General features: G+C 44.0%; 1 protein-coding gene across 5 annotated transcripts in view; it reads left to right on the forward strand.

Annotated features, from left to right (window-relative positions):
* The first annotated feature begins 295 nt into the window (after positions 1-295).
* The window catches only part of celsr1a (cadherin EGF LAG seven-pass G-type receptor 1a), a 94,432-nt gene continuing 71,064 nt past the window's right edge, over positions 296-23,663 (forward strand). For 4 of the 5 annotated variants that reach the window (XM_056367237.1, XM_056367236.1, XM_056367238.1 and 1 more), the window contains exon 1: positions 296-4,063. In XM_056367237.1, the coding sequence (XP_056223212.1) occupies positions 505-4,063 (3,559 nt within the window). In that variant the 5' untranslated portion in view covers positions 296-504. The remainder of the gene's footprint in view (positions 4,064-23,663) is intronic. The other variant, XM_056367241.1, reaches the window with a different exon arrangement.

Genomic DNA, 23,663 nt, shown 5'->3' on the forward strand with positions numbered 1-23,663 from the left:
TTGAGGTCTTAGTTCAAATACTTTTCATGTCTTTTTAATAAACAGGATTTTTTGAGGGAGCGACGTTCAAACAGACATTCGGAATTTTACCCAACTCTCAGCCTTATTGTAATAACAATGCACTTGCGCGCATTGGTCACCCGGTCAGGGCCACTTCCTAAATCTCCATGAGAAAAGCCCCCCCTCCTCCTGGTCGTGAAAGCGTCCCAAGGGGGGGAACACAGCAGGTTTATGGTAATAAGCCTCTGAGGAGGAGAGGAGGAGAGGAGGAGGAGGAGAAGGAGGAGGAGGAGAAGGAGGAGGAGGAGAGCCACGGAGCCATTTTGTACTCATTTTAAACTCAGTGTGGGTTAACGCAGCCGCTGCGCACCGTGGACACACTGAGACTATGGATACAGAGCGACTTTTTCCACGTTAAAACTTCACAATGAGGGATAAAAGTAAAACGCGGTGTTGGGAGAGGGAGAGTTAATGCTTTTTGCGGAGGAGTTTCGGTGAAGTTGAATGGGATTTGGCAGGTTTACAAGCATGGAGTCACCGATGTATTGGATTTGGGTTTGTGTCCTGTTCAACGTGCCGCTTGCGGGATGTTTGGAGATGCACCTTTCGGAGACTTTACAGCCCGGGACCATTTTGGCAAACCTGTCGCTCGGCCCTGGATGGACTTATAAAACTGATAGGACTTTATCCCCCAAATTCATTCAGAGCGTTTTCCAAGTTGGAAGGCACGATGGGGTTATCCGTCTGTCCCATAAAGTTCAGTGCGCGCAAACTCCGAGGAACCCAGCGCCTGTTTATTTGAGAACAGGTTCCTCATCATCCGGGGACATTATTCTGACACAGTTTAATGTGTTTGTCCACGGCCAGGACTGTTTTATTAAATACAAGAGAAAGAAAGCGGCAGGTAAGCCAGACATTCACATTAAACACCTTTCAAAACTGGAGGCAACTTCCTGCTTACCCGCAGGTAAACTGCTGTTGAATGTAACAGAACTTTTACCTGTCTTTACGCGGAACGTCGCCTTTTTGGACACTGAGTGTGTTGGAAAAGACTTGAGTGCAGAGTTCAGACATGGGGATTTGTTCCTGACCAGTGACTTCTGCCTTGAGCGCAGAGGGCAGCCCGAAGTGAAGTTGCACTGCGCGTTGCACAGCTTTCCAGGCGGTCGACTCTCTGTGCAGCTGAGCTTGACACTTGTACAAGCGCCGAAACGTCATGGATCCTCGTCAGAGACCGTCCAGAAAAAGTCTGGCAAACTGATCCGCAGGGGGAAGCGACAGGTAAACGCGTCTCCCCAGTTCCAGCTCCCCAACTATCAGGTGTCCGTGCCCGAGAATGAGCCTGCGGGCACGCGCGTTATCACCCTGAAAGCCACTGACCCGGATGATGGAGAGGCAGGTAGGCTGGAGTACAGCATGGAGGCTTTGTTTGACAGCAGGTCCAATGACTTTTTCGATATTGATTCTCAGACAGGGAGCATAAGAACCGTCCAGCCACTAGACAGAGAAGTCAAAGACACCCATGTTTTTAAAGTCACTGTGACTGACAATGGCACCCCTAAAAGATCTGCCACTTCTTACCTTACTGTCACTGTGAGTGACACTAATGATCACAGTCCGGTGTTTGAGCAAACCGAATACCGGGTCAGCATCCGGGAGAATGTAGAAGTGGGCTTTGAAGTGATGACAATCCGAGCCACTGATGGGGACGCGCCCTCCAACGCCAACATGATTTATAAAATTGTGAACAGCGATGGAGTTAACTCTGTTTTTGAAATCGACCCCCGCAACGGCCTGGTGAGGATCAGAGAGCGGCCTGACAGGGAGACCCGGGCCCAGTACCAGCTGATTGTAGAGGCCAACGACCAGGGCAAAGACCGAGGTCCCCGCAGTGCCACCGCCACTGTCAATATCTCGGTGGAGGATGAGAATGACAACTACCCACAGTTCAGTGAGAAGAGGTATGTTGTACAGGTCCCAGAGAATGTGGCGGTCAACACCAAAGTCATCCAGGTGGAGGCTACAGACAAAGATGAGGGGAACAACGCCAAGGTCCATTACAGCATCATCAGTGGTAATGTTAAAGGACAGTTCTACATTCACTCCCCCACAGGTGTGATTGATGTCATTAATCCACTGGACTATGAGATGATTCGGGAGTATAATCTGCGGATTAAGGCTCAGGACGGTGGCAGGCCTCCACTGATAAATGGCACAGGAATGGTGGTGGTGCAAGTGGTGGACGTGAATGACAATGCCCCCATGTTTGTCAGCACACCTTTCCAGGCCACAGTGTTGGAAAATGTGGCGATTGGCTACTCAGTGATCCACATTCAAGCTATTGATGGTGATTCAGGAGAAAATGCTCGTTTGGAGTATCGGCTCACTGACACCACACCTGGGTTTCCATTCACCATTAACAACAGCACAGGCTGGATTACAGTAAGTGAGGAGCTTGACAGAGAGACCACCGACTTCTATACCTTTGGCGTCGAGGCGAGAGATCACGGGATACCTGTGATGTCCTCCTCCGCCAGCGTCAGCATCACAGTGCTTGACGTGAATGACAACGTGCCCACGTTTACAGAGAAAATCTACTCGCTGAAAATCAACGAAGATGCTGTGGTGGGGACCAGCGTGCTGACAGTGACTGCTGTGGATCGGGACGTCAACAGTGTTGTGACCTATCAGATCTCCAGCGGCAACACCAGGAACCGCTTTGCCATCACTAGCCAGAGCGGCGGCGGTCTCATCACCTTAGCCCTCCCCTTGGACTACAAGCAGGAACGCCAGTACGTCCTGACGGTCACCGCCAGTGATGGAACACGCTATGACACCGCTCAGGTGTTCATCAACGTGACGGATGCCAACACACACCGGCCCGTCTTCCAAAGTGCCAACTACCAGGTGATGCTCAGTGAAGAAAAACCAGTGGGCTCCACTGTGGTGGTGATCAGTGCCACGGATGAAGACACGGGGGAAAATGCTCGTATCACATATGTGATGGAAGACAATGTTCCTCAGTTTAAAATTGACCCAGACACAGGTGCCATCACAACACAAATGGAGATTGACTATGAGGATCAGGCCTCCTACACGTTAGCCATCATTGCCAGAGACAACGGCATCCCTCAGAAATCTGACACCACCTATGTGGAGATTATCATTCTTGATGCCAATGATAATGCTCCTCAGTTCCTCAGAGATATGTACCAGGGGACTGTATTTGAAGATGCACCTGTCTACACCAGTGTACTCCAGATCTCTGCTTCAGACAGAGACTCTGGGTCGAACGGCAGGTTGAGCTACACATTTCAGGGAGGCGATGATGGAGAGGGGGATTTTTTCATTGAGCCTTACTCTGGCATCATCAGAACTGCTCGCAAACTGGACCGGGAGAATGTTCCTGTGTACAATCTAAAGGCCTTTGCTGTAGATAAGGGGGTTCCACCACTGAAAGCAGCTGTTTCCGTTCACATTGTAGTCCAAGACATAAATGACAATGCTCCAGTGTTTGAGAAGGATGAGCTTTTTATTGATGTGAAGGAGAACAGCGCCGTCGGGTCAGTGGTGGCCCGGATCACTGCTGCTGATCCCGATGAGGGCACCAATGCTCAGATCATGTATCAGATCGTAGAAGGGAATATCCCTGAAGTTTTCCAACTGGACATTTTTAATGGTGACCTCATTGCACTCACAGATCTGGATTATGAGACTAAAACAGAGTATGTCATAGTGGTCCAGGCCACCTCAGCACCGCTAGTGAGCAGGGCCACTGTTCACATCCGCCTGGTAGACATGAATGACAATCAGCCGGTGCTGCAGGACTTTGAGATTATTTTCAACAACTATGTCACCAACAAGTCCAACAGTTTTCCATCAGGAATAATTGGAAAGGTACCAGCTCATGACCCGGATGTATCGGATAAGCTACGGTACAAGTTTGAGTCTGGAAATGAGCTCCATCTACTGCTGTTGAATGAGGACACCGGAGATCTGAGGTTGAGCACGGACCTGGACAATGATAGGCCCCTGGAAGCCCCCATGACCATTTCCGTCTCAGGTAAAGAGTTCATATCTTTTCTTTCATCACCTCGTTCGCAAGCTGTTCCTTTTTCTGTGGTGTTCTGTGCATTTTTCATGTCAGTTGTGTGTCGGTACACGCAAACAAGGTGATAACAAGGTTGTGTTAAGGACAGGAAACATGAGTCACCACGTGTGATGTATCATTTAATTTTCGGTTGAATAGACAGCCAGGGCAGGTTAGAGCTGTGGTGTTGACTGTATGTTCAGTGAGTGTTTGCTGCAGGCTCTGTGCAGGATCCGGTTGTGCTGCTTTGGTGTCATGTGGGTGATAAATGCATTGTGTGCAAGTGGTTGGTTGGGGTAATAAAAAAAGTGCTATTAGCAGGGCACCCTCATAACTGAGCTGCTTTGTTGTTGCAGATATGTGGGTTTCTGTCATAAGTAGGAACTCACAAATCCATATAGTACAAGGGTATGCACACTGCCCCTCGACCCCCCTCTTAAAGTCTATATAGGCTGCACTCTTTGAAGATGCTGAAGATTTTTGGACTTCTGTAGGTGTGCTGCAGGGAGGTTGATGAACATCTTGTGGCAAGATGTCTCCCAGGATTGCGGCAAAGTAGCTTTCCTTGCTTTATAATGTTTTTCCACGCTTGGAACTACCCCAGTTTTAAATGAAAGAGAAGTTTCATCCAGAATTTTGCTTTGGAAAGGTTTCTGTAACGAGGGTTTTGGATCGTTAGACTTCATGCTACAAGGTCATGCACAAAGAATTTGCGTCAAGTTGCTGTTTTTTCCACCACAGAAGCAGACTTTGTTCTTTTAAGTTAAAGATTAGACAAATGCAAACACTTGGAAATTCACACCTAAACTGGCAGGGTAATGGTGACTACAGTACAGGGAAACACACACACACACACTTTGCAAGAAAGCACTGTGACATTAATCAGGCAGTTGGACAGGCACGATAAATCTAATACCCTGACGGAATAACTATTGGCTAGTGACAGAAACATTGAGGGAATAACGCAGCAGTTTCTTCGCTGGACTTAAACCTGCATTGTCATGAATTAGTGCTACACACTGTGGTTCATCAGGCAGTGGAAGGCTTTAACCAGATGTCTCCCCTTTTCTCTCTAACAGTGTTTTTGCTGAAGGACTTGTGCCTTTCCCTTTGTGCAAAACAAAAGACAGACTGTCCTTTTCTAAATGCTTTATAGGTGTTATAGATGACCTGCAGAGCATCTGAGCAGCCAGTGACTAACCACAATAGTAACTCGCCTTATAGCCCTCATTCATTGCCTCTGCACTCATGTTTGTCAATAACAGCTGACAGCTCTTGCAGTATCCTTGACAACAGTGACCTCATGATGGTCCCAAGGGGGGGGTGAACCTCTTCATTAGTTGTAGCCATGCGCGCGCGTGCGTGCACACACACACACACACACACACACACAAACAGTCACACTAATATATGTAAGCACATGCTCATGCACAATTGAACAAATGCACACTTACATTGAAGAACAGCTCCAAACCCCCCTTTCCTGTTGGCTCACCCTGATGTCAAGTGTTAGGTAACCATTACTGCTGATGTCTTGACCCTTTAACCTCGGACTCTTGGGAGAGGAAAGCCTGGAGGTGGTGGTGGTGGTGGGGGGGGGGGGTTTGGTAAACTAACAGCACCCTTAACAAGCACTAAAAGACACAGCTCTAGTTGCGTGTTGCTGTCTCTCTCAAATTTAATCACTCTCCGGCTTCCGGGGGCTCCCATGTTCTCTTTGGGAGGGTTTAGTTTTATTGCGCATTGATTATTTTGACCCTTTCTCTGTCATCGTCTGATGTAGAGGTCTTCATGGGTCGGCTACTCTGGACCCCCTTTGGTTTGGGTTTTTGGGTTCAGGTAGGTTCTTTTAGTCCCTACAGTTTGGTTTCCACTAAGATCGATGGTCCAACATCATGTTTATCAGCTCATTATGTTTGCTCATGTCAACATTGACATTGGCATCCTGTGTTCATGAGTGATGAGATTGATCAGCGCGCATTAGCTCCATCTTTGCCCATTAACCCTCATTAGTATGCCCGATCAATGGAACAAAAGATCATTGATCGATATATCAAAGTGAGCCCTGGTTTGTCTTGTTTGAAAAGGGCTCACAGCAAACTAGAAGCGATGAGGGTGAAAATGACATTTTGCTCTTTACACCCTCCCAATACTTGATTCCTCTTTGAACTTGTGCACCTCTTGGGGAGGTGCTTTTAATTCAGGCGAGCAGAAGGCCTGAGAATGTTTCCCGAACTCTCTGCTGAAACACAAGAACGCCCTGATAACTCTCCTGAGATACACTCGCTTAACACACTCTGCTAGCCACAACACTCTTCTATCTCTCCTCGCTCTCTCTCCCCCTCTACTTGTGAGTATGTGTGTGTGTGAGAGAGAGACGGTAGCCCGGTGGTTCGATAGCTCAGGGCTATGTGTTCTCATTGTAAAAGCTCTTATCTGAGCTTGTTAAATTTCACTTTGGAGTCTTTACTTTATTTCCTAAAAGATGAGGGAGGTAGAGTATTTAAGTGCGATCCACCTGCATCCCTCCTTTTCTTTTAATTCTTTATTTTCTTCTCTAACCTCCTTTGACAGGTGTAGTTAACTTCTCCTACGTCACTGAGCCCTGGTCAGTCAGTGCCAGATTTGTGATTTTTCACAAATTAAAAGTAGAGGTAAACTGGAAACACTTCAAACACAGTTTCAATAGTTTCTTTCTATCATTATTACAAAATGAGACTCTCAAACCAGCTGTTTGATTGCCAGAACTGACAGTCAGACCCACCACCTAAAGCCAAAATTTGCCAGTATTTGGCTGGCTTGTGTTGTTGGCTGTCAGCAATCTAGATAAATAATTATTTCCTAAAGTGGTGATGAAAAGAAAGGTTTGATTTTAATCTTACCTGCACTGACTTTGGACCTTTGGGAAAAATTTGCCTGGATTGTTTTCTATCCTAAATTAGACAATCCTTAATTTTCTAAATTGATCCCAAGGAACCAATCTGAGCTGATGCAGTTCACCGCTACTGCACAAGCTTTCATTGTCAAAGTGCTGATTTCTACAAGCAAAAAAAGGAACAGCATGTTACATGTGACACAGGGAAGATTGTCTCCAGCCTGTCTAGAAGCAGTCAGAGTAGAGGACACAAACATGTCAATAGGGACGGAGTGTGAGTGTGATTATGCCTCTTTCTTTCATGTATCTTTCAGGGCAGGAAAGGCCTTTATCAGCAGTGTAGCATGTCCCTGCTACTAGCTTAGGCGGCTGTGACTGTTTTCTGCTTCCTTAAAATGCAAAAAGGATTGTCCAATGTGCACTTGAGATTATTTTTTTTCCCCAAACTGATAGGTGGGGTTGAAACAGCAAATGTTAAAGCTTGCATGAACTGGCTCCAGTTGGACCTGTGTTAAATCACTCAGTGATGCTGCATAGCTGATTGTAACTTAAATGATTAGGAATGATTGATGCTAAATCATCTTTTTCCATGGCTCTGATCTTTTACCTTACCCTGGCTGAGTGGGACAGCGTGCTGCTACATGCACTCATACACCCCCCCCCCCCCCCCCCCCCCCCCCCCCCCCCTTCTCCCTGTCCTCCCCCTCTTTTCCCCCATGGGGCTTTGGCTGAGCCTCCCTGCCTTTGCTTTGGCTCCTAATCCCGTTCGAGGAGTTGCATAGCTCAGCTTTTTAACATTTCTGTTCTCATCCACCCCACCCCCACCCCCCCACCCCACACACACACACAGCCCCCAAATACACACTTTCTCTGCTCCAATACACACTTTCTCTGCTTTCTCCCGCTACCCAGGATACATAATTAGATTTTCTACTGTGACACAATCACTTCAGCTTTGTGCTTATTTTAAATCCAGTCCGAGATAAAATGCCATCTGCTGATGTACTCACTGACCTCCCGGACCACTTAAAAACATTCCTGTGAAAACCACAGCTTTATCATTTATAAGGAGAGAAAAGTATGATTGTCCCTTCATTATGAGGGATAATTATACTTCGAGTATAGGGTGTGATGCGTTGCTCCCTGTATGAATTATGCGGCTTTTCATTCAAAATTCTTGTCATTGGGATTCGTTTGGCTTCGGATCATTATTTGGAAATATTGCGTCACACGTGTTGTGGAGAACACGAGAACGCTTATTAGGAAAGAAATTACTTCCGTTGTGAGTCAAGGGACAAACCCCCTTCCTCGCAGCCTTCCATTCCTGATTTCTCATCTTTTTCCAAGTAACCGCTCTATGTTCTGACAAGAGAAATGTGACTCTACACTGGAGCACAGGTGTGGCGGCGATGCACAGGCACAGACAGTGATGCCATGTGACCTCTCACCTGAGAGATCAAAGCGAGACATGGGGTTTTACACTCACACACTCAGCGGTGAGAAATGACCCTGTACTCTCCTACCAGACTTTTGACCTCAAGCTGATGGATGGACGGTAAAAGGAGTTGTGGAGGGTGTGTTCAGCGGCAGGAGATGTTGTCAGTTCGGCTTTTAGTGTGTGTATTGGTGTGGGATAACAGGCTAAAATTCACTATCTGTGACTTCTCACATTAAAAACTATTAATTCTACTAAAAAAACCCAATATGGTCTGGATTTTTTTCCATAGTTTTAGTTCTACTTTATCAAAGAGACTGAGTAACCTGACCAAGGTTAAATCAATATTAAAAGATTAAAAAGTGCTATAACTTTACTCACTGTGTGTGTGTGTGTGTGTGTGTGTGTGTGTGTGTGTGTGTGTGTGTGTGTGTGTGTGTGTGTTTGTGTGTGTGTGTGTGTCATGTGTACCTGGATGGAGCCTGCGAGCCTCAGCCCTGTCTGCAGCAGCTCATATGTTTTCCTACAGTATGTGTGTGAGATATGCTGCCATTCCCGGGCTTGGCACTCTCAGTAACTGATATCGAGAGATCCCATTCATTCCTAAGATATCACACACACTGCTGGTTTTAAACTTTGCCCCTCACCACATTCCCCTCTGTCTCCTCCCTCCTCCCTCTGTCTCACTGTTCTTTCCTCTCACCCTCGGCCTCATTGTCTCCCCTCGTGTCTTCTCTCTTCTTCTGCTTCTCCTCCCTTTTCTAAAGAATGCACCCGTTGCTTGACCATGTGTTTGGACGGTGTTGTTTCTACTGCCACGTGGTTTTTGAGGTTAAATCTGTCCTGAGTGGTTACAGAAACTTATTAGATTACCGTCCTCTCGCTTTCTCTGTCTTGCATGTCTGTCTGTCTCTGTGTGCCTGTCCATGTTTTTTGAATGTATGCGTATGTCTGCATACCTGGCTGGCTGCTCATCTATCAGTGTGTCCAGTAGGTTTCTTTGCCACACTAGTGGGTCAAGGGATAGCAGTGTCAGTCTGTTGGTTTCAGGTCAAACCTTATGAACAGTTTCCCCTGCATAAAATCCATCACTGTGTTGTGGTTTAGACTGTTAAAGAAGAATTTATAACTCGACATCTGCAGTTGAATGAATGTCAGTTTAAACTAATAACCTGGCCTTTTTCCAAAAGAGGAAATTGTTAAGTAGCATATTTCCGAAATCAATTTTGAAGACATACTTTGACATATTAGGTAATACGCTTATTTGCTTTCATGCCAAGAGTTTGATGAGATGGTTTAAAGCGAGACCACTCGCATATCTGTCTGTTCAGAATTAGCTTACAGCCATTTGTTGGTAGATTTAAGAGTATAAAAGACAAGTTGCAAACCTTTAGACAGAGCCAGGCGAGCTGCTTCCATCCTATTTCCTGTCTTTATGCTAAGCTAAGCTAACCATCCATATTTTGCATTGACAACAGAGTGGTATCAAGTCAGACTGTTCCTTTAAGACACATTTGTCTTGCAAATGCGCAGCAGATATTTTATTAATTGAAAACTCTGATGAGCTACATGATGTTTCCTTGTCTGCAGGCAGGGAAGGGAGAGTGAACAGAGAACACTTGCAGGTGGAATGACAGTTTTAGTGTCTCCATGTCTCTGTTTGTTTGCTCAATGAATGAGAAAGGAATCACATTCATGCTTAATCTTGTACATCCACCCCGGGCTTCAGTGTGTGTCTGTTAGGTCTGTGTGTGTGTGTGTGTGTGTGTGTGTGTGTGTGTGTGTGGTGGCCTCCAGGCTTTAGTGTAGAGTTTGAAGTGTAAATACCACAGGATCAGGATTGGTCACTGTTCGACTCCACTGATGTCTGAACGCTCAATTACAGGCTACAGAGAGAGAGAGAGACAGAGAGAGAGAGAGAGAGAGAGGAGGAACGTCCTCATGGATCTAAGCCTGTCTGTTGATGCCGTTGACTGCCTGTGAGAAGCATTATGGCCACACAGTGACTGTGGGATAGTTTGGGTGCTGCTCCCAGTTCTCCCAAAGGGTGACTTCACTCAAATGATTTTTTGTTATAATATTATACAGAGGTGAGGATGGTAGTTTTTACACCCAACTCCTACACAGCATGAATTACACTTTGTTTGTTAGATTGATGTCTAAATCTGCCGTACCTGTCCACCTTTTGCTACTTAATCCACGTGCTGCTGTCTCGAGATCAGTGTTTTGTTTCCAGCAGGAAAGCTCTCTAAGCATCATGCTGGTTTCTGTCGCTGGCTGGAAAGCGAGGTACAAAGTGTGGTGTCTTCCCATCATGCAACTGTGTTTGCTATGGGGATTTCAAAGAGGGGCTGTTTGTTTGCAAACACCTTTGCCTTGGGCTCGGGTTGATCAAGGTAAAGGGGTAAAAGTGGTGGGGGGTATTTGAAGTGGAGGGGTTCCTTTTGTTTTTCTGTGTGATCTGTGTGTGTGATCGTACCTGGGTTTTACAAATTTGAGTATATTGTATTTTTAATGTGTGTGAGTGTTTCTGTGTGGGTGTGACTTTCATCCAGTTTGACACACAGATGACATACACACCCCTTTTCACTCCATGTCTCACACACACACACACACACACACACACACACACACAGAAAGAGAGGGTAATCTCTCGCTTACATGCTGCAGGACAGTGATTTCACCACTCAAACTCCAACAGGTCTTGGGTGGTGGAGGGGTCGTATTTGATTGTAACCTGACACACCTCTCTCACTCTCTTGTTCTTATTCATTCTCTCTCACTCGGACGACACAATGCTCTCCTTTGTCTCCCTCATCGAGGAGGCAGGGGAAGCGCCGTGGATTGCCGGCGGCTCACGAGTGTGACATTACATGCGTCATGATCTGCGATGACCAGCTGCAGGAATGTTAAGTGGTGGTGGAGGTGGTCGCGTTAGTATTTAGCCAGAGTGAATGACAAGTGTGACAGTGACGGGGAAGGAGGCAAAAGAAGTGGAGAAAGAGGGGAAGATAGGGAGACAGTTGGAACCTCCCTCCACTGGTTGTGTGATGGGCAGCGTTCACACCGCAGGGCTTCATTCTCAGTTACTAATTGTGGCTCGTATCTGATTTCATGGGATGTATTTTACCTGTAGGAACCTGCATGATGAACTGTCTAAAGACATGTTAGCAAAGTAATAATCACAAAAGACGTCATCTTTTTATACCTGTTTTGTCTTATTCGAAACACATCGTTCCTCAGTTTTTGGCTTTGTCTCCATTGTTGTGTCTTCTTGTCCTCCATACCAAACCCTGGCTCAGGCAAACTGCTCTAGTGCCAAGTTATGAGAACAGCCTCATGTGAGTGACATGACATTTACTTGTTGTCGAAGCAACACTGACAAATTTAGATTTGAGCATTCAAACACCAGTCATGTGTAGGTTACATGCCATCAGGACAGATTCTGTGCTGATATACTGTATCCACGCAGTGCACATGGGAACAGAAATCATGTGACTCTTTTGCCCTTTTACAACAATTAAAAAACACCAGGTCACATGTGAGTGTAAAAATTCAAGTTTATGCTCTTTAAGTTTAAATGCTTCACTGTTTACTTTAAAAGCGGTCCGACCTTTAGCTCCATCATTGACCTTTTAACTGTGAGAAACCAGACTTTACCTTGAGGTGTCCAGGCTGGTCTTCAGTCTAGATCAAGACCAAAGGAAGCAAAATTTTCACCATTAGGGCCCCTACAATGATGAACAACCTGCCTGAGGACCTAAGGCCAGTTAGCTGACTGCAAATTAGGAACATAACAGACTTAAAAGCACCACTTCACCCAGGGCAGAAAAAAACAGTAGCTGTTATTCAAAGTGGATCTTACATGACTCATACTAGAGTGCACTGAAAGACTTCAGGTGCTGTTTCTCTGAAAGCAAAACTTCTATCCTCCATTTTGGATTAATCATCAACAGAGCTAAGCTACTTACTAACAGCCACCAGCCTGTGTTTTCTGTGGTATGTGAAGATGTTGCCAGTCAGTCAGTCAGTATAGAGTTAGCGCCTATCAACTACATTATAGCACACAACTACCGTGGGTTTAGATAATCAAATTAGTCGTATGAGGACTTGACATGGGAGGACAGCGCAACTGCTGGTTAATGCTGTGATGGTGATTTTTGTTTTTGTTGGATGAGTGGCTAATGGCAATGTTTTATCTCCATAAGCTGTTAGCCGCATCCAGTACCGCTCACTGTATTTGGACTCGGAGGCCCAGCAGAATCCAATGTGCCAGCATCCTGTAATTACGACTTGTGGTTTTCTAAGAGTTAGATGAGATGGTTGATACCACTCTCATCTGTCTGGTACAGCAGCTAGCTTGTCTTCCTCAAGTCTTCAAGGCCTCAAGGCACATAACCTCCCATGAAACCACAATTTGTAATTTTGAGGCTTAGGTTTTGTATGCATTAAGCAAACGAGATACAACATGTTAATAAGTGAGCTTTAAATGTTTTGGTAAGCAGAGTTTGTTAACTTGCGGACAGAGCCAAACTAGCTGTTTCCCCTGTCTCCAGTCTTGATGCTAAGCTAACTGTCTTCCGGCTGTAGCTACGTATTCAGCATACAATTATGAGAGAGTGGTCTCAGTCTTCTCATCTAACTTTTGGCAAGACATTTAAAAAGGCACGTGTCCCAAAATGTTGAGCTACGTGTCGACACTCACTCGTACTCATCACAACCCGACTTCAGTTTTTAAAGTTCACACACTTTGTTTGGTGTGTACACTACCACCTCTGTTCTAATCCTGCCTTACGTCACTGCTTCTGCCACGCACAGTAACTTCATATCTTAGCCATTGCTGAGGAACAACCCTTGCCCCCTTTGTAATAGTCCTATGTGCAATGCGTTGGGCTACGATCCTCACAGCTATTAAGACTTGGCATTAGCTCCGACAATGCAGGTATTAGGATGAAATGTCAAACGGCTTAAATGGACTGAGTTCACTGGCACAAACAGAGCAATATCTGTTTAGCATTAAAGTCCCATTGCTTAATCCAGAGCAAAGCAAATAACCTGCCGTTCTGCAGAAACGTAACTCTTGGTACAAGCAGCGACACTGGGTGACAGTGCAAAACGAGTATTAAAGAAAAGCTTTTCGAGTTGGATGAAAACATTTCCATCAACAACTTTCCTGAAAACAGATACCTTCCCATAATTGCTTGATTGGGGCTTTAACACTGATCCTCTGCGAGTGTGTTGATCTTGGACTCGACAGAAAGACTTCATGCCAGATTGTGTTCACAGAGGTGTCAGTTTTAGTCTTTCCCCCCCTCAGCCAGAGAAGGAGCTGGTGACAGGTGTAATCTTGACAGTTAATAGCTTGTGGGTGGGAGCTTGTTGATGCACGCTTGGCTCTCAAATTGTTGTCCCTTTTTTGTCTCACTGTCTGTCAAACAGCACTTGGGATTCTCAAAAAGTTATCTTTTGATTAATCATTGTATATAAGTTACAGGTGGTGTAGATGCATCTATAATTTCCTCAGTTCTTATCTTCCTCCTAAGATTTATTACTGAAGTAGTTGGCACCGTGATAGACAGCTATGCTAGCAGTCTAATTCCAAAGCCTTTAATTATAGAGGGTAGTGTAGGTAGTATTTCTTCCAGGGCAAAGAGTACAAGTACCCTCTGCTCGCCAGGTAAATTGCAGCATGTTCCCCAGATTTTTAGTCTGAGGGTAATTTTAGTGTAGCGTTTATTTTTAGCCACGCTAGCGCCGTCGCTCCAGTGATGACAGTGTTTGTCACTTGATTTTTGGGTGGGTTGACATGAGCGTGGGTTGACATCCCCCCCCCCCCCCCCCCGGATGAACTGGAATGCCAAAAAATGCTCACACCAACACGGTGTACATTGGAAACACACCTGCTAAACATCAACAAGCTGGCACTGTCAATATGAGCATGTTAGCGCCACAGTGTCTAAGGACAACCTTACAGAGGTGCTTGCATGATTGTAGGCTTGTATTTGCTGAAAGGACGATACTTACCTGCTGTTAAATCCTATCTTTAGATTTAGATCTTAATCATGACACTTTGACCAAACATATATTAGAGACTGTTTGTGTTTTATGACTTTTGTGACTCTGTTGACTCCCAAAGGGATAAAATTGTTCCTTCGTGGGAGGGTCAAGCACAGGAGGATTTAATATCTTGCTCATGGGCACTTCAGTATCCTGGGTGTTTACTGTCTTGAAGGGTTTTGAACCCTGACTCGGAGAAGAGACTGATTTTGGGAATACCCCTACCCCCCATCTCTCTCCGGTATGTCAGTCACAGACAACTGCTGTCATCATGAGTGTCACCTTACAACCTCCTGACAGCTTCTGTTTTACTCTGACAGCACCTTTCTCTTGACAAGTTGAGGGGGAAAAATACTTGTGAAGAAGCACTTACATATTAACACAAAGCAAATTTATTTGCGCCCGCAACAATCGGCTTACACTCTAGTGTACGGAGTAGTGAGAGGACAGTGGTGTTAGCCGGCAAAGCGTACACCACACCCTGGGTCACACTTGGCACTTACCGGCGGAGTGGCTTAGGCCTCTGTAAGCATTTCAAAAGAACAGACTAAGACGTGCGGATTGAAGCTTTGTATGTTTTCTCCAACGCTCCAGGCTTCATCTTTTAGCAGAGAGCGAGAGACACCGTCACATAGATGCAGACAGAGGGAGCTCCGAGGTGTATTGGGTTTGCTCTGCCTTTTGATGGGGTGTCAAGATGCTCCTTTTGAACTGAGACATCCTCCTGTTACATTTTATATAGGGTGACTCATGCACTTATAGGAAAAAAAAAAAACCACATATGAACGTCACAGAAGCATCCGCATCTGCACTTGCACATGCACACTTCGGTGCAGTCGCCCCTCTCTCCTGTCGCACACGATCCAGCTTATAGACCAGCTGTGGACTTTGCAGTGGTCCGACATCTTCCCCTGCAGTGTTAAGGCCAAGTTTCACACAAAGATCCCTTCCACCTTTTATACGCCACACAAAAACCGCCTCACCCTCCCAAAATGTCTTCAATTACACGTGTATCAAAGTAGAGCTACTTTATCCTCCAGGAACAGCTTTTACGCAGCAACTTAAAAGTGCAGTGTAAAATTTTCCGTGTTCTTTTTTTTTTTTTTTTTTTTTGGCTCTTTGTCACATAAATGTAAAATTCAGCTGGATTTTTATGAAGCACATTTAGATTGTTTATAAGCAGATATAAGGACATTTTATTGTATTTTATTTATACATGCTTATAAAGTATTTATTAAATGTTTATATTCTAATGATAAATGCTAAATGGGGAGTTACAGTAAAGTTACACCACAAATGACACTACAAATGTGAGCAAAGCAGCACGATTTCCTGCCCTTTTCGTGTAAATAAGGTTATAAGAGTGTCTTATAGATTGAGATATTTTTGGTCCACATAAATCCAATTAATCCTGCCAGTCTCTCTTCCTTGGTAATGCATATTAACTTAGGGAGTGCAGCACTTGTGGTCAGTATATATAAAAGAGGAAGTGATGCCGTACTTATCAGTATGAGATGTTGAGGGGCCCTCCTGACACCTCTGTTATGGAGCAGAGCCAGGAGCCACAATGCTCCTCTCTGTCTGCGCTCATCCCATGTGATGTTTGAAAATGACATACGTGCTGCTGTCTCCACTCAACGGCCCCTTATCAAATTACAGCCTTGGTTTCAGTGAAGAGCTGCTTGTTTGTTTGTGTTTGTATGCATGACTCCGGTGTGTGTGTGTGTGTTTGTGTGTATAGTATAGAGGATGATCAAAAAAATTACCCTTGCATCAAAGTAACGCCAAGCTCACCCTCTACTGTTTCTTCAGCGATCAGATGTACAAGGAGGAAATTTTCTGTGTGGGAGGAAACTTCAAAATATTGTACCGCCGTGTATTTCTGTGAACTTCAGTGACCTGAGTGACCTCTACTTGACTTCACCTCTCTTCTCTTTTGTTGCCTTCCATTTAGTGTCAATAGTGATGCACTGCGACAAAGTGGGATGTCAGCCAGCGCTACTTGTACCAGTGCTTTAGTTTAGGCCATACGCCAACTCCTGACCCTCCCCGAGTGCTGTTAGAGACTGATGGCGGCACTCACCGTCTGACTACAGGCACTCCTGATAACACGCTGACTGGTTGCTGAGCACTCACTGCTACACTCTGCACAGGATCCTCTAAAATACTGCCAGAATTGATTTCCACTTTGATTTGGTTGAGCCATCAGTTCTTAATAGACTCCTGACACTGTTTTAATGCTGGTAGAACAACTGCTGTTGCCTCTCAGAACTGCAGTAAGGCTGAATTAAGAAAGAGCTGTGTAGTTGTTGTAGCGACTGGTCAGGGTCAGTTATTTTTGTAAGGATACAAAAAAGCCTCATAATAGGTAAGTAATAGAATACCATATTTCCTTTTTATTTTTAAGCCAGGTATGAAGTGCAGATATCATCATCAGTCCCATGTCTGGTTTCTGTCAGGTCAAAAAAATTGCCTGATGTGGCAGAGCAGGTTCAGGGGGTATGACCTCTGATTATGGTCATTTCACCTTTGGCCCCCAGGAGGTTAGACAGACTAAGTAGAGGGCCTGGACTATGGCAGCTGGGGGCTCAGTGGCTTTAAACACAGGTCTTATCTGAGGGGACCTCCACTTACTGCAGGGTCATCTGGACTGTCACTCTGTCCTCCTGTGTGTATATCACAGATAATGTCAGGAGAAAGAGAGATACATCGCTCATTTCATCAATCAGTCAATTAGAGAGATGTCGTGTTTGTCATTCAGATATGGGTGTCAGACCTAACATAGCATTCATAGCATAGCATAGCATTTCAGTTGGATACTCATAATTGCCTCCATGCATTTGAAGTGAATGACAATAGTAGAAAATGGGGAGAAAAATGACATTTTGACCTGATGGAAGACTGAAACACTGACTGATTTAAATACATTTGTGTTAAACTTTGATACATTTTGCCACCACAATTTCCAGCCAGATGCATGTTTTTGCTTTTACATTGGCAGATGATTTCTAATCTCAAATGAAGCCTCTCTGTTTATGTGTGTATGATTGATTCAGAGCTGTTTGCGGAGTGTGTGCTATCAAAGCTAATATTTGCCCATGCAAGCACTGCTATTGATTTACTATGTAGCCACAAATGATCGTTAGTTGTGCAATACTTCCACTTCATAATCAAACAAACCACTCTATAGTCAGATACACAGTAATTATCATTCTTTGTTCTGTGTGATGTCATTGCTGTGCTCTTGGATCACACATTTAAATTCAAACTTTACAAAAAAATAGTTAATAGTTGGACCAAAATAATCATTCACACACAAGAATAATGATTTACCGGCTTGTGTCTCTGTGAATGAGGAAGTTCAGGTTCACTGTTGGTTTCCTTCAACTGAACTGTGCAGCAGAGAACAGCGGTAAAGCCCCGGCAGGTAGACAATTCACATTTCAGGCTGAGGTGACCACGCCCAGGGCTCAGACAGACAAAAGTTCACAGAGCTGACATTCAAGATTGGGGCTTTTCATTTGCATTTCATCTTCCTGCACACGACCCTGTTCTCATTCACTTCCTCTGTAGTGCGATACAGAAGCCTTGCTTTGTTTCTTACATGTCAAAAGTGTGAATTTGTTTGTGCCTTTAAATGCTGATTGCCTTTTTCGGCAGCCGGCCGGCAGCTTTGTGTTGTAGGTGTGAAGTGATTGTCTCAGCGTGTCAAGAGTCACACACGTTATAATGGGTTCACAGGACAAGGCATTTCAATAGGGACTTAAGCGCTTGAATGGAAATCCGTTATTACCGGGATCAGAGTTAGGATGAGAACTTTTAAGCACTTTTTTGTGGTACATGAGTTGTTTGTGACACTGAAAATCCAGGTGGGATTTCAGTTATGATCTCATACACTACTCGTTGTGTTCAGTGGGATAACATATGATCATATTGTGTTTTTTTTTTTTTTTTTTTTACGTGGGCCCTCTAATTAAAAATACCTAAGTGGTATGTAAAATGCCTTGTTGAGATCTACAGTACATGACCCTTCAGTAAAGCCTGTGAGCTTGTGACGTGAGCTCTTGGTGCTGATGGTTTTCGTAGGTCAGGACTCCTCCATTTTTAGAGCGTTTATGAGAGCAAGAGGCCCCCTCTGTAAAGTGACATGGATCCTGAGTGCTTCAGGTATTCACTGCTTGGTGTTGTGTGTGTGGTTCATTAGCCATACATCCGATACCACATGGGCACTATAGACTGGTAGTAGGGGGTGGGTGGGGGGGTGGGGGGGTAAAGCTGTGATACGCTCAGGCACAAGTGAGGCCCCCCTCCAAGTCCAACCATGTGTGTGATGTGAGGAATGAGTTGGTTCAGCTCCAGAGGCCGGTGCTTACAGACTCCTTTGCTGAGGGTCCAGAGCCGACAGCTGGCTCTACTACTGCTCACTGCCGCTCTCGAACACATTCATCACTACACATACACACACCTATACTTGTATACATTCGCCGGGGAGAAAAGCTGCCTATGTTGCTCCTAATAGTTTGGATGGTAGGATCGCTTAAATGGGAAGGACAGATACAGGATAAAATGTAGTTTAAAAAAAAAAAAAAAAAGAATCAGGTCAGCGACTTAATCAGCGACAACTTTTGATTCATCTCTTTTATTTTTTAGGGAAAAATGTGAAGTATTTGGTGGTTTCAGCTTCTAAACGGAATATCTTTGGGATTTCATCTGCTACTCAGACCAAACAAACAATTACTTAATATATTTAAACATATAAATAACACATTTGGTTCTGGGAACTTAACTAAACAATTAATTGAATATAGTGGATTACTCAATATATATACATTTATGCTTGATTATTATGTACACATTAACACACAGATGAACCGACACACAAACTTTAACTACTGTATATGGACACTCCCAGCACATAGGCATGCACAAGCATACATGTGCAACTTTAGAGAAGAGCGTAATGATAGTCAGTTTGTACTTTTATTATACTGGCGTCATGTATGTGACCATGTGTTCCCACTGCTGTCAGCTCGATAGTAGGTGGTGTGAGAGGCTCTCGTTGCTAGTCTCACCCCCACAGTGGTCTGCTGCTTGGAGCTGCTTTTGAAACAGCTGAACCGACTCTGTCCAAAGGGAACACAATTCACAGATTGTCAATATTATACTTCTGTTAGTGTATGGATGAGATATAACGTGGTCCAACCTTTATGCAAAGCTAAGGTAATGGTCTCCTGGCTGTAGCTTCATATTTAACGGACAGATATGAGAGTGGTATCAATCTTATTATCCAACCCTCAGCAATAAATAAATAGATATATAAGTATATTACCTCAAACTTTTCCTTGAAGCATAACTTTTTCCTTTAAGTATAATTTTTCATACCTTTCTTTCACATTAATAGAAGTTATAGAGCTCATTAACTGTAACTAAGGTATCTATTTTAGTCTGTTACATACTGTAGGGGCTTTAAAAGAAGGTGGGAATGTGATTGTCTGTTGATGACTCATGACAGTAAAACATGAGTTTTCTCCATTAACTCAAAACTATCAGGTTGTCTGATCATTCAGCTCCATAGGAAATGAATAGATTTCCTGTGACTTGTATTTGTGTTGTTCGCAGACCACACTTACTTGTATTTACTCTCTAAGGTGTGTTTCAAGGTCGGGGAAGACTTTAGCATTTCCTCCCCTCCCCAAATGCATACACATGGACCATCTGTACGCTTATGACAAACACTACATGGACACACTGATATGAGTTGAGGCCTGTCAGTGTTGTAAGACAGTATTCATAAAATAAGAGGGGAGAGTTGTGGTTAGTTGTTGTGGTTTTGCTTCAGGGGGAAGTTGGTTTACTGCTGGGGTTATAATCCTTTGCCTCACACACATTAACATGTACACATATACACAGTCAGCCTTGTATTCCCATCCATACCTGCTCTCTGTAGTCACTCAGTCAGTGGGGTCCAGAGGGCTGCGGGTCTGATAAAGTGGAAATGGCCTATTATTACGAAGGCGATGACAGAAGCCGTGGGCAGGCATCAAACATGGCATACCTCTGGCATTGCGTAAGCAGAGCTGCCTTTTATCACACACTATTACTCTTTTTTCTTTTACACCATTTATCCTCCGTCATTCTCTCTCTCTCTCACACACTTTTCTCTTTTGAAAACCAACCTACTCACAGACAGCAATCTGAAACAAGTTTGAGAAACAGAGAGAGGAAAGCTTGTGTAGTCATACAACCCACAAACTTTGATTTCCATATAAAATAACCTGTCCTAAGTTACCAGGAAGTAAATCAATGTATATTTGTAATATTGATTGTGAATGGCTTGGTGAGTTGTCCATGTCCAACATTTCTTCTGGATGGATTGAAATTTTTGTTCAGGCATTTGTGGTCTCAAAGGCTGAATCCCACTGACTTTGGTGATCCTCCCAAGTTTTCATCTAAATCCATCACATCAAATTTTTAGTCTGTCAGATACTTTGGTTTTTGATGAAATAACAGTACAACTAATAGCCTCTGACAGACTTTGGGTTTAGTGTTAATTAGCAAATATTAGCATGCTAACATGCTAAACTGAGATTCTGACCATGGTAAGCATTATACCTGCTAAACATCAGCATGTAAGCTTTATCATTGTGAGCCTGTTAGCATGTGCACATTAGCATTTCGCTAAAGCACAGCCTCACAGAGCTGCTAGCATGGCTGTAGACTTGTAGTCTTGTCATATGAGCCTTAAAAGTTGTGAATACCTGCTCTGTTTTAAGAATACTTAAAAAGTTATAATAACCATCGTTACAGTGAAGACACCTTTACACCACCCCTGGCTAAATGTAAAGTGTATGACATCTGTGCAGATTGAGGGTGTAGCTTCACCTTCTAAATCTGAAGACAATAATGGTGCAGTACTGTACACAACAACTTTGTCCTAATTGCTGTGGATCACAGCAGAACATAGTAGTTTGCTCACACATCCAAACACACACTCTTTTCTACAACTTTTCAAAAGGCAGTTATCATCTCCTGTGGTAAATAATTCTCTAGAAAACTAAAGACCTCCCACCAGGATTACACCACATCTGGTTAACCTGGCCCAGATGCAGGATCAATGGAGAACACACACACACCCTCTCTCTCTGACACACAGTTGTTTGTGTCTTACTAGGAGTCATGTCTTGGATGACTATCACAGACTTATCTTCCTACTTAATAGTCTCCACATTCCAGCCGCCGCCACAGGAATGACTTCACCTGCGAGCGAAACCAAGAGACATCCTTATAATTCCACTGAGAGTTTGCCTATAAATGTGTGTGTGCGTGTGCAATCATGCTTGTGTACCTACATGAAGTGTGTGTTCAGTCAAAGATCTTCAAGTACACACTCAAAACAGATACGTAGAATTGAGCAAATTGTCCTGTAGTAATGACTGAGGCGCCTGATACAACATTCCCATTCTCCTTCTCCTATCAGCAATTTTCATACACACTCAAACACACACACACACACACACACACACACACACACACACACACTCATAGCCAGAAGAGCTTGTGGTCTTATAATAGTGACCCCGCTCCTCCTCCTCTTGCTCTTGAAGGCATCAAAACATGTCACAACACGACCCCAAAACTTCTAGAACCTTCATTTTTGTGAAGAGCAGAAATATGTGATTGATTGAGGTTAAGACAGTAATTCATGGGACTATTAAAATTTGTCTCTTTGAGGGTCGAGTGAATAGCTCTGTGATGTTGGGGCGTGTACCTGCAGGTTCAGCCCAAGACATGCTTTACTGTTTCCTTGCTCTAATAAATGCCCCTTTATGTGAGGAGGGAGGGGGGCGAGAGAGTGGCAGAATGAAGAGGGAGAGGCAGTAATTTAAGGTGTCAAGAATCATGTTGTGCCATACAAATGATGAAGCTTGTGTAATCTCACATTCTGAAGGTGCTTGGACACATTGTTGGGATGCGGCCATTATTTTCTAGCAGCATCATAACCTTTTAGTGACAGGACAAACAGACAAATATTGTAGAAAGGAAAGTGATAACTGGTTATTTGTGCATTAACAACATAAAATTGATTGAGAAAGAAAAAGAAAATATGTAAAAGTTTGTTTTTTTTGTAATATAGAATCTGTAGATTGCCATGGGTGATTTAAGTCCTTTTGCCTCCCTTGAGATAAGAAGGTTTTGTAACCTATACTACTCACTGACAGTAATTACTACCTTAATTTAAGTTAGGAATGCTGTCAATTTGTCAGAGTTGGACAGAATTACTGGGACCACCCACGATAAAACTACATTATGTGGTAATGTAGTGTCAAACACATGTCCACAAGCCAATAATGCTACTTTCCCCCTTTTTTTTTTTTTTTTTTTGGGGGGGGTGTCGTATAGTCTTTGGTGTTTCGTATACTTTACGATTATTTTATTATCAGTTATTCTTGTTCTATTGTATTGATTGAATCGTTTCGAGTCATTTTATCCCTAAAATCTCAAAGATGATCGAAATTGTTCATTTTGTCCAACCAAAAGTCCCAAACCCAACAGTATTTAGTTTACTGTCACATAAAGAAGATTAACAACTGCAAAGCTGGAATTTTGGCACTTTCTCTCGAAAATGACCTAAATGAGTCATCGGTTAATTATATGAAAATGTGACTTTTCATTACTTTAAGGAAGGTAGACCCTGAAATACAGAGAGAGGGAGGGAGATTCATCAAAAAAAAAAACTGGGAAGTTGACAGAAAGTGATACGTCTCACTGCACTCCCTCCTTTTCTTTCCTGAAGCCGACTCATTACCACAGACCATTCTTGTCAGCCATGTCACCCAGCACAATACAGTGACATTTAACTGACCCTCTGGAGGAGAAGGGGGGGGGGGGTAAACAGATGAGAAGGATGGGGGAGAAAGATACAAAGTGAGAGGATGGAAGTTCTGGCTATGATAAGCCACGAGAGGAAGGGATGAAAGGGAGGTAAAGTGAGAAATAAGGAGGAAGGAAGGGGAGAGGATAGAGGAATGAGGTGGGGGGCATCTACTTTTTTTTTTTTTTTTTACCCTCACATTCCCTCTTTTTCTGACTTCAAAGAATCTCCCGGTGAGAAGGAATTATTCCCGTCCACTCAACCGTACCACTTTGTTACGCCACTGTTTTCTGCCCGCTAGTCCTCTTCCCCTGCAACCCCCGATCATTCACTT

The sequence above is a fragment of the Seriola aureovittata genome, chromosome 22 (assembly GCF_021018895.1).
Source record: "Seriola aureovittata isolate HTS-2021-v1 ecotype China chromosome 22, ASM2101889v1, whole genome shotgun sequence".
NCBI classification, from domain to species: Eukaryota; Metazoa; Chordata; class Actinopteri; order Carangiformes; family Carangidae; genus Seriola; species Seriola aureovittata.